The sequence below is a fragment of the Tarenaya hassleriana genome, unplaced genomic scaffold (genome assembly GCF_000463585.1).
Source record: "Tarenaya hassleriana unplaced genomic scaffold, ASM46358v1 Cleome50, whole genome shotgun sequence".
NCBI lineage: Eukaryota > Viridiplantae > Streptophyta > Magnoliopsida > Brassicales > Cleomaceae > Tarenaya > Tarenaya hassleriana.
Window position 1 is genome coordinate 505768 of NW_010967708.1, and position 11972 is coordinate 517739.

At 35.4% G+C, this 11972-nt stretch overlaps 2 protein-coding genes across 3 annotated transcripts; one reads left to right on the plus strand and one right to left on the minus strand.

Moving 5' to 3' along the window:
- The first annotated feature begins 2090 nt into the window (after nucleotides 1–2090).
- LOC104827506 (ATPase WRNIP1) lies at nucleotides 2091–4123 on the plus strand. Its single transcript, XM_010560684.2, has one exon. The coding sequence runs from the start codon at nucleotides 2169–2171 to the stop codon at nucleotides 3873–3875; it is 1707 nt and encodes a 568-aa protein (XP_010558986.1). The 5' UTR covers nucleotides 2091–2168; the 3' UTR covers nucleotides 3876–4123.
- A 5115-nt stretch (nucleotides 4124–9238) lies between these two features.
- Nucleotides 9239–11400, minus strand: LOC104827507 (probable DNA double-strand break repair Rad50 ATPase). 2 transcript variants are annotated; one of them, XM_010560685.2, is made up of 4 exons: nucleotides 10910–11400; nucleotides 10383–10493; nucleotides 9668–9748; nucleotides 9239–9550 (listed from the first exon to the last, which is right to left on the minus strand). In XM_010560685.2, the coding sequence occupies exons 1-4, from the start codon at nucleotides 11165–11167 to the stop codon at nucleotides 9470–9472; spliced, it is 531 nt and encodes a 176-aa protein (XP_010558987.1). In that variant the 5' UTR covers nucleotides 11168–11400; the 3' UTR covers nucleotides 9239–9469. The 2 variants fall into 2 exon arrangements, with proteins under 2 accessions (XP_010558987.1, XP_010558988.1); XM_010560686.2 differs by having other exon boundaries at nucleotides 9239–9541; nucleotides 10910–11399.
- Between the last annotated feature and the right edge of the window lie 572 nt (nucleotides 11401–11972).

The following is an 11972-nucleotide window of genomic DNA, read 5'->3' on the forward strand; positions in this document are numbered from 1 at the left end:
TCGGAAAAAGATAAAAATCGCCAAATTTTTTCTAAATCTCTCCAAAGATTGTCAAATTTCTCCCATAAGGTAATATATATGTATTTATGTATATATATATGTGTGTGTTTGATGTGTTTGTGTGTGTTTATGTATGTGTATGTGTGTGTAAGTGAATGTGTATATATATGTGTGAATGTGTATGTGTGTGTTTATATATGTGTGTAAGTGAATGTGTATGTATATGTGATTGTGAATGTGTATGTGTGTGTTTATATGTATGTGTATGTGTATATATATATGTGAATGTGAATATGTATGTGTATGTATATGTGATTGTATGTGTATATGAATATGTGTATATGTGTGTGTTTATATGTATGTGTATGTGTTTGTGAAATGTGTATGTGTATGTATGTGTATATATGTGTATATGTGTATATGTGTGAATGTGTATGTGTGTTTGTGTATATGAAAATATATGTATGTATATGTGTATGTATATGTATGTATATTTGTATGTATGTAATGTATGTGTATGAATGTATGTGTATGTGAAAATGTATATATGTATGTGTATATATAGTATATAATTTTTTTATATTTTTTTTTAAAATTTTTTAAAACATTTGCGACGGAATGCGACGGAAAAAAATCCGTCGCAAATTGCGACGGAATTATCCGTCACTTTCCGTCGCAAAACGCAGATTTTTTCCGTCGCAAAAATGCGACGGATTAACGACCGTTATACGTTTGCGACAGCGCTATACTGACAGAAATAAATCTGTCGCATTCCGTCGCAAATTCTTAATTGCGACGGATTTCCTTTATATTTGCGACGGATTTTTCCGTCGCTCTATAACTATTTTCTTGTAGTGTATCTCTCTCTTCTCATTAATGTTTCTGTCATTGGGACCCACGCCAATGGGTATTATGGGAATAACATAATTATAAAGGTATGTTTTGAAGTATTTTTTTTATTTTTGCAGGGTATGCCGTGAAGTCTTTGTAGCATTATAGGGGTATTTTTGATAAAAGCCCCTTTTAAAACGTATATCTCTATAATATGTAGCTTTAGTTTTAAACGTTCTTATCAAGCCAAAGATAAAAGTCTCTCTCCAAAGCTAAAAAAACACAAACATGCAGTTTTGGCAACCGGAATTAGAGATTTCGGTCTCACCTTTCAATGGTTTCTAACTGAACTGGATGTCATTGCCAACTGCTACAGTTCTCACGACAACTCCATATTAGACAGATTTTTTTTTTTTCATATATAAGTTGGTGTGTTTAATAAAAAAATATGGGACATAGTCTAGGATCCAAGATCCACATTACAAGCTTTTGTATTTAAGCCCTTATAATAAAATGTGGGACATATTAGACCTGAATCTAATTAAAATCGATCTTAAATTACGTAAAATATGATATAATTTTTTGTATTTTTGAAACTAGTTAATGATAGTTCTCTATAAATTTTAATATTTTATTGGACCAGAATTTTTTTTGGTAACGGTGGAGAACCCATCGCACAGTTTTTCGGACTGGATCCCTGTCGACCCCGCAGATCGAACATCATCTCTGACAATAAACCCCCAGTTTTTGTGCAATAGCCGGCAAACCACGCGGAATAGATAAACCAATCGAAACTGACCGACTCAAGAGAAATTTAGACCTCAAGAGAAATCGAACTCACAACCTCGTATAGAGTTGGAGACTTCCCCCAATCAGAATTTATTTTCATCCTTCAAAAAATTTTAACATATATATACACATGTATAAATATTAATCAATTGGACTTTCATCAATCCGCAATGCTTGAACGACCGGCTCTTTACACTCTACATCTTTCTATCTTTTCTCAAATTTTTAGAATGTACGGTTCTTTTAGATAAATTCAGCTTTTTTTAAATCTTATAATCTTTCTTTTTATAAGAACACACTATATATATTTTTTTACATATACGCAATTAATTCTCTTCGATCTAGGGTTTCTAAATAGTATTAGGCCAGAGCACAAGCATCGGGCCCAAGCATAGAATTCAGGCCCATCAGATCTTAATTTTGGACATATCATGGTTAACTAAAGTCAAAAACCTCGGCCGTCAGCTTTCACACTCTCGCCGCCATGTCTGGAAGAAGAAGAAAAGGCATTTCGTCGAGACCACGGATGAAGGAAAAGATAGCGAAGAATGCTAAGCCACGCTTTCATTTCACCGTTGTTGCCGCACGTCGCGGCGTTTCGGAGGGTTTGGATGCCCACGAATCAATTTCGTCGTGCTTGTTTTCGAACTAAGTCTAAGAAGAATTGTACCACAACAATGGCGGATGAAAGCGATAAAATGATCGAGCACCTCGTGAGTATGGGTTTCGCCAGAGATTTGGCCGCCGAAGCTTTGTCTGAAACCGGCGGCGATTCTGTCCACAAAGCCACTGATTGGATTCTCACCCACCAGAGCAAATCCTCCAGCGCATCCAAAACCCTAAACCCTTTTTCCCCCGATTCAACCAAACGCCCCAAAACCCAAAACCCTTTTGCTTTCGATTCAAGCAAACGCTTCAAGTTGTCATCGTCATCGTTATCTGGACAACATCAGCAGCCGTTGTCGGAGCGAATGCGGCCTCGGACTTTGGACGATGTTGTGGGTCAGGACCATCTCCTTTCACCCACTTCCCTGCTTCGCGCAGCTGTCGATTCCAATCGTCTTCCTTCTGTCATCTTCTGGGGCCCACCTGGTACCGGTAAGACCTCCATTGCCAAGTCTGTCATCAATTCGTGCAAGGACCCATCTTCGTATCGCTTCGTGTGTTTGTCTGCTGTGACTAGTGGGGTTAAGGATGTTAGAGACGCCGTTGAGAGTGCCAAGAAGCTTAAACGCGAGGGTAATAAAAGGACTGTGTTGTTTATGGATGAGGTTCATCGTTTTAACAAGTCCCAGCAGGATTCGTTCTTGCCTGTCATTGAAGATGGCAGTATCTTGTTCATGGGTGCAACCACTGAGAACCCTTCTTTCCATTTGATCACTCCATTGTTGTCTCGTTGTCGAGTCCTCACTCTTAATCCTCTTGAACCTCATCATGTCGAAACCCTACTCAGACGGGCTATCGACGATCCTGAGAGGGGACTCCCCAAGAGTATCGAAATCTCGAGCATTAAGGTTGAGGATTCTGTTGTCGAGTTCTTGGCTAAAAGCTGTGATGGCGATGCACGTGTCGCATTGAATGCCTTGGAAATTTCGGCCACCATGGCTGCAGCTCGAGGGATTTCAGCCAACCAGACTAATGTAACTGCTCAGGCAATTGTTGTATCTCTTGATGATGCAAAAGAGGCTCTCCAGTCCAAGCATGTGGCATATGACAGGGCAGGTGACCAACATTACAACCTCATAAGTGCACTTCACAAATCTATGCGTGGAGGAGATGCTAATGCCGCCATGTACTGGTTGGCTAGAATGCTAGTTGGTGGTGAAGAGCCTCTTTACATAGCGAGGAGGCTGATAAGGTTTGCAAGCGAGGACATTGGACTGGCCGACCCTTTAGCTCTTAACCAGGCTGTTGCTTGTTATCAAGCTTGCCATTTCTTGGGTATGCCCGAATGCAACGTAATTCTCGCTCAATGTGCCTCGTACTTGGCCTTGGCTCCAAAATCTGTGGCCGTGTATAAGGCAATAGAGGCTGCACAAAAGGTGGTAAGGGACTCGGTTGGACAGAACGAGGGTGTGCCAATTCATTTGAGGAATGCTCCGACCAAGTTGATGAAAGAACTTGGTTATGGAAAAGAGTATATATACCCTCCCGATGATCCTTCTTCCGCGTCAGCTCAGACGTATTTGCCACCATCCCTTCAACATCTCAAGTTCCTCGATTGGCCACAATGTGGTGATCGTCGAGAAGATTGATCTCTGACTTCTATATCTCTGTTTCTCTGCATCCTTTTCTTCAATCTTTTTGCTCTTGTCTCTTGGCAAAGGGACTGTTTAGGGTTTTTACTTGTTTGTTCTCTCAATGTTCAACTGCTCAAGTCTTGTTTTTTCTTTTGGTGGTTTCACTAATGGTTAGTTGTGTGGGGTTTTGTTTCCTTTTATCACTAAACTCTCCTTTTATGTACTTTGCATCTCATATCTCTATAAGGCAGGTGTTGTACACATGCATCTCTACACATATGATGTTATATATGTGTGTGTATATATATCTGTAATAAAAAGAAACTTGGGAGTTTTGTCATTTGGTTAATTTTTACAACTATAAACTAAAACAACTTCTAGATTAAATACACAAAGTGAAGTGATTGAACTGTATAATTTTTATACCATTGTAATATGAACGGTTAATTATTTCAAATTTACGATTTTTCTAGCTATAAGTTTGTCCCCAACATTTTATTCCACTTCGATCTCGTAGCTTTCTCAATTTAATCATTAATTAAAATAATACAAAAAAAATTAGGAGACATAAGAGAAAAAAAAACCAAGGACTAAAATACTTGATTGGACATTTAGTATTCAGGTTTTCATTATTTTTTAGTTCGGTTTCATAATATTATACCCATTATTACCCATTATCATTTCGAGTTTCGATTGGATAATACTTATTTTCAAAAATTTATGGAAAAATAGCACATAAATACTTAAATTTTTATTAAAATCCCACATAAATATATGAACTATAAAACTTCCATATAAATAGCTGAATTTTTAAAAATCTTATATAAATACCTATACTTTTAAAAAAATTTCTAAATAAATACAAATTTGAGATATTTTTCAAATAGAAATAGGTGATGTCATTGACGGAATTTGGGTTTACTTGAGAGTTTTCAGAAGTTTAGGTATTTATATAGGATTTTAAAAAAGTTCAGGTATTTATATAAAAATTTTATAGTTCAAGTATTTATCTGAAATTTTTATAAAAGTTAAGGTATTTATATGCGATTTTTACAAATTTTATTTTATTTATTTTTTCCGGTTGTGTTCATAGTTGTTTCTAATTCGATTGGGATATCATGCTAAATCCGTATTTAAATTTAATTTCTTTCATATAGGTTATGTCGGAAAAATGGTAAGGAAGCGAAAGCCTCCGTTTCGGTTGGAGACTTTGGATTTGGCGGTTTTCTGTCAAACCGAAAATCTTCGCTTGGTTTGAGTGAACCAAGTCGGTTCACTAATTGAGGATGATATAAAACCCATCTTTTATCAATTGTTGCCTCTTAGACGTTTTTTTTCTATGGAGAGTGGGGGAAAGAGAAAGAAGACGACGATCGATGGAGGCGATGTACGATGATCAACAGTGATGATCTTTTTTTTATAATTCGAAAATTCATCGACCCAACTATATTTTTGAAAAGAATGAGGAAGTTTAGATTAATTTTCCTCTTCAAATTCAGACTCGGAATATAGAGTGGGAAAGAGGTCGACAGTTTGCCTTACCAATTGAGCCATCCAATATTGAGTTAACGACGAGGAATTCGGTGCAAGTTAGGCAGTATCTTTGTGTAATCTTTCCTCGATTGTTTTTTTTTATGTTTTCTTTTCGGTTTGGTGGTGAGCCTCGAAGATTTCGAGGTCACCAAAAAAGCATCGAAACTTATGGTCTAGGGTATTGTCGGTACGCGTCTCGTTCATGATGTAGGATCCTCGAGACCTAAACACGTAAATATCACATTGGACTTTTTTTCAGTAATCAAAGAACAAAAGAATTGTTATTACATGATCATTTAGGGTTATTAAGAACATGAATTAACATGATTATATACTTCATTTCTTTTGTTCTTCACCTTCTCCTCCCACCAATATGTTCACCGTTCTTATTTTGAACCGTTCAAGCTTATGGTGAATCTCTTCGATCGCACCATTTCCTCCTCCTCCTCGAGAACGGGTAGTTGAAGCGATCGGAAGCGAATTTCTTCTTCTTTGATTGCTCTTGTCTAATCGTTAACGGAGATGGATGCATGTTTTCCGCTTGTGCATGTTCGAGAATGCTGTCCGGTCTGATGGGCTGAGGAAACGATGCTTCTCCATTCATCGTAGTTTCTTGGAATGATCTTGTTAAGGTTGTTTGTGAAGGAAATCTGGAGAGAGTCTCAAAGCTGATTTTGTGGAAAAGATGGCGTCGATTTTTTCAGATCTCTTCGTACCTTTTGTTTGCAGATTTCTTGAATTCAGAGAAAGATCGCAACCAATCAAAGGTGTTTGCTCTTTTTTTGTTCTTGTCGACTCTTGTTTGGGTACTTTTGTTGATATGTAACTGGGTACGTTGTGTCTGTATATATATATATATATATAGGGTTTGGGGTTTTGGAAACATGAGAATATTTATTATTGCTTAGAAATTTTCAGACATGTTTTGAACAAGCAAATATTTGGACCGTCTTTACAAGACTTGGGCAAGAGGGAACACTGTGTTAAAGTTCTTCAAGGCTTTTGAATATTCTACGCGATTGTGTCTCGTACCATGATGATAGGGGTTTTACTTGGTCAGTTATTTCGTAAGAATTTTATACTAATCAGACCGAATTACCTTATAATTTGTTTGTCTCCTCGAATCCGGAATCAAAGTCCGAATAAAAATCCATAAGCCGAGTAATCAAACCAAAACCGAAATTGAAATTCCTGTAAGACATTTTATTTTTATAAAAAAAAGAGATAAAAAACTTATTTCTCAAAGGCAATCTTAATGAACCCATTTAATCCATCAATTCGACATCCCTCCATGCATGCGGTTCAAATCTTTATTTCGTGGTATTATGTATCCGAAAATTTTGAATATAGTCGTAAGATATTATGCTTGTGAAATTACTAGTTTTGCTTTTTTTTTAAATATTGAAATACCATTTATTGGAAGCTATAATTTCAAATGTTTAGAACCCAATTAATATGTTTTAATTCGCATTAAAACAATACTGCAGAAATATGCTTCCAATAATATTACTCCTCTTAAAACTTCTATACCTTTATCTAAAATACTTATCCAATCAGAGTTGGTCCAATGTATAACTGGTTGAGAAAGGTAATAAACTTTTATCCAATGTTGGACATTCGATGAGGAGGAAGATGTAGTAGAATCGAATGCACAGTGAATCCATATGAATCCATATGAATAATAAAAAATAATTTTTTATAAAATACTAGAAAATAATTTTTTAAATGTTTTTTATTAAAAGGTTTATATTAATAGTAACAGTATTACATATAGTCCCAATGATTACAGGTAGTAGCATCCAGCTTCTTGTACTTGAATATACACCCTCTGTTTGAGGGGATATGGCTTCGGCACTTTGAAAACCCGTTGAATAGCAAATGAAAAGGCATTTTATTATTTGGTAAGAAATGGTTGAAACGTTAACCGGATACAATCGACCCATCGATAATTGACATGTCTATTGATACAACCATTCCACTGAATTTAACTTGGATAACTTAACCGGTGAAACGGGAACACAAAACGTCTGTTCCGCATCGAGTTCGAATTTCAAGTTGAGAAGAGAGCGTAATTCCAATCACATGACTTTGTTTCCGCCCCTAGATTAGTTTGGGTTTCGCCACAAGATATTCGGTTATCTAAAAAATAACATTCGACTGTTACCACTACAAAATAATATCGTATTTGTTAGCAGATTAGCTGTCACTAAAATATTCAAATAAACCCAATTAGTGTATGGTTCTATAATTAAAAGTTGAAATTTTAGACCTAATAATGTTTTTTTTAAATAGATGATTCGATATCGAAATAGTTGTTTAGGATCAATAGAAGAATAAAAATTTCAAAATATTTTTTTAACAGATTAATTGTCATCCGTTCATTATCAGAATCAGCGGAACAAAAACAAAATGTATCGCTAAAAAAAATGTTAAAAACAAAAATTATGAGATACCATTTATATCAAATTTTACTAGAAACATATTGATCATTTTGTGCTATCCACTCTTTCAATATTTTCTTCCAAACTAATAAAATAAACTCAAAATATTGTAAAATTTTGATATATAGATATTTCGAATTTCAATTAAGTTATTTCTCTTTTTTAAATTATTTTTTTAAATAATCGATTGATTTTTAGATTAATCTTTATTTTTATATTTTATCGAGATTCACTAGATTCAATTTATTAAAAATAATTTTATTTTTATTGGTTTTTTCCGTCTATATTAATTTTTATGTTAGTATAATTTGATTTAATTAATTCAATTTAAAAAATTATATTAGAGGTATACTCAAGCTATTATGAACTAATAACCAATGATAAAGAAAGGTTATTAATAAAGAAAGCAGATCAAGCACACCGATCTTAATTTAGTTCAATATATTTTATTTCTATAAATACTGAATGCAAAAAAGGCAAAATTTTAAAAATCATTTGGTTGGGGGAATGACATTGCCTCACCAAATAAAGCAAAAAGAAAAAAGAAAAATTTGCATAAATGTAAAAAAAAACGTTTTTGCATTCTATACTTTTACTATGATAATCTTTGTATTCTATACTTTTTTTAAGTTAAAATGACCATCATACCTTCTATATTATTATAACATGAAGATTTTTTTCCATTTATAAATAAAGACAATCTCAAAAGATAATTTAAGTGAAAAAATCCAAAATTAAAAAAAAAAAGAAGATCAAAATTCGCATTTTAAATATTTTGATTCAATCTTTCAAAAGAACGGAGGTTGTGACGAAAATGTTAGTCATAAGATAAAAGCGTGGTGAATGAATGGAGATAAGCCATGGCCCACGGGGTCCTTTGCGATCGCAAAATTTCTATACGGTTGAAATAAAAATTCTATCGTAATGTCATAAGTCACGTATTGATGTATGATAGTGGGTGTTGGGCGGCGAAAGAACATGTGTCTAAAATGTGTGTCCAAGATGAAGATATTGCGATGGATATACGGACATATACGGATAAACCGAATTCGAAATGAGAGTATTAGAGAGAAACTAAGAGTCATAACCATAGAAGAAAAATTACGTGAAGGACGTTTAAGGTGATTTAGATATGTAAAACGTAGTCCGCTAGACGTCCCGATTAGAAAATTAGAGAGTATAAAGATGAAAGTGAACAAACGAAAAAAAAGTAGACCTTGACTTCCTTAAAAACGAGTCATTAGAAATGACTTGTATATGTTACAAATATCGAAAAATACGATACAAAATCGAAATGAATGAAAAAGAAAAATTTATGCGTTAACTCTAAATAAATTTGAGATTGAAGCGATGTTTTTTTTATAAAATATGGGATTAAGGTGATGTTGTTGTTGTTTAAAAAAAGATCAAAGCAACACATACAAAATAAAATTCAGAGAAAGAAAACGTGTATCCTAAGAACATTTCCCTTTTGTCTATCCACGGCCTAATTGGTTAATCATATTACAAACCAAACCCAAAAGAGAAAAAAAAAATAAGAAATACCCACAAATTATATATATATAATTTACCGATGCAAACAAAATAATTATACATCACACAAAACCCTAAGACAAATTAGTTCTTGTTGTCTTTTCACGCGGTCTCTATGCTCTTGCTGAGTTCCTCCAGTTTCTTCAACCTCAGCTTCTCGCTTTCTCCCACCAACTGCTCCATCTCCCCACGAGGAAAATGATAAACACAACCATTTATCGGATAATTAGCGAAAAAATTCGACCCGTTTTTCTAATTGTTTGCATGTATAGATCCAGAAACCGGTAATTCGAAACTAACCTCCATTAGTTTGGTGATCAGCTGAGCTTTCTCCCGGTTCTTCTCGTTGAATGCATCGAGTGCTTCTTTGTATTCCCTCTCCTGTTTCAAGCAACAAGATGCCCTAATTCAGGTACCTGACTTCATCTACTGATCGAGAACCCAAACACTCAGATGAGATGAGATCGGATATTATTTTTAGCAAAACACAAAATTCAGGTTGGGTACTAGTGTATGAGACGGATAATTAACTGCGAGGACCCGAAAAGTGGATGATTTACGGGGTTAAACCTATATTTTAATTATATTACATAAAAAACTAAACCTGGGTTTTGAATATTGATAAATTTGAAATGGATTTTTGATGTTTTTAGACACAATTGTGTGAAACTTTGGCCAAAAGGCCTTTGAATATTCGTCGCTGGTATTCAAATTCGGATATCCAATCCCAAGGGTACCAGTTCGGCTAATGAGATATATAACTAGTCAGTGTAATGGTTACGGGTTAAGCTAAAGCGGCGGAACATATGTTATACGAATGCCATGATTCGGGGGCCGTAAAACGACCAAGGATTTAGCTAGTTTGTTGAATCAAATGGAAGACCCGGGAATGGATTTCAGCCGATTTTCAGCAAAACAGAGCTGAAACATATTCCAGACAAACCCAGAACACACTGAAACCAAACTGAAACATCATGAAAAACGAATGTAAGAGTAGTCGAGGGTTTTCTTTTACCTTCTTCTGAACCGTTGCGCCTAATGGTTTCAGCTCTTTGTTCATTGTGTCGATTTTCTTGCGAACCACAGAGACTTCCTTCCTCATGGGATCTGCCAGAGACTCGAGCTCCTGTAAAAAGACATCAGTATTTTCGCACGAAGCCATGTTCCTGTTCAGATCCTCAACTTATATAGTCTCGTTATATGATTAAACCCTAAATTTCATCCCCCAAATTGCGAAACTCACATCATCAAACCCTAATCCACTGAGAAAACGCAAAATCTCCCAAACTTCTACAAAGAGACATACAGAAGAAGACATACATATACGCACACGACCGTACAGATAACGTGTCTGTATCTATGCTTAATCTAATTATAAAAAATAGCGGAGAAGCGAACTTTTCCAGAACAAATTTCAAAAATTCTTGGTCTTTAAACCCTAGGTTTCATAAGATCGCAGAGAAATTCCAGTAATCAGATCAAGAAAGCGTGATTTTTCTGGGACGAAAACAAAGGAAGAAGAAGAGAGAAATTAACACCAACCTCACGGATCAAAGCGAGACGACGGGTCTCTTCCTCGACCCGACCCAACTGAGCCTGGACCCGCTCGCGGACCTCCATCTTCTTCCTCTCGATCTCATCCTCTTTTTCAGTGTACGCAGACAGAGCCGCACGAGTCATCTCCTCATCCTCCCTCGACATATGGCTGCCGAAACTCATGCTCTCTGACGTCTGAAGCACCATCTCCCGCTGGTTCTGCGCCGGCGGATTATTCTCCGCCGTCGTCGCCGCCGTTTGCATCGCCGTCGCCGTGTGGTGGGTGTCGACGCTTCACTTCCAAAGACCGCAAAAGGAACGCGAGTTGAGCTCTTCGTCTTCCGGATAGAGGTGGGTCTTTTTATTAAACCCTATCTTTTTCTGATTTTGAAGCAAAGCGAAGCTTCTTCCTATGTGTTTTAATGGCGGAGAGAGAGAGAGAGAGAGAGAGAGAAGTGATGCTTTGATGGATTTGGTATTTTATGCTCTGTTTTTAAGTATTTAACTAATGTTTTACGTATTCATGATTCCGTTACTATTTAATCAAACCATCACTCCATTTACATGAGATGAGAGCTAGGACTGGGCACAAATACCCGAAAATCGGGTATCCGTCGGATACTCGTCTCACGGATACCCGATTTTAGGGTACTCGTAATTTTCAAATTCGAATTCAAATCCTGATTTTTTAATACCCGTGAATCCGGATCCAAATCCGGATAATAGAATTTTTAAAATCGGATACCCGCGGGTACCCGCGTATTATAATTATAAATAATTATATCTTATATTTATATAACATTTTTATAAAATACAATTATTTTAGATGAAATAATTTCATATTTTTTTAATATTAATTCAAAAAAAATTAAATTTATTATTATTTGTCTCTTATTATCTCTTTTGTTTTATATATTTTATCATAATTCATCAATTTTTATAAATATATCTTCATGTTTTAAAAATTTTATATATGAATATTGTTGTTTTTCTTAAATAAATCCGGATCCGGATATCCGCGAGTACCCGACTATTATTTCGGATACCCGTACCCCGGATACTCGTAAAT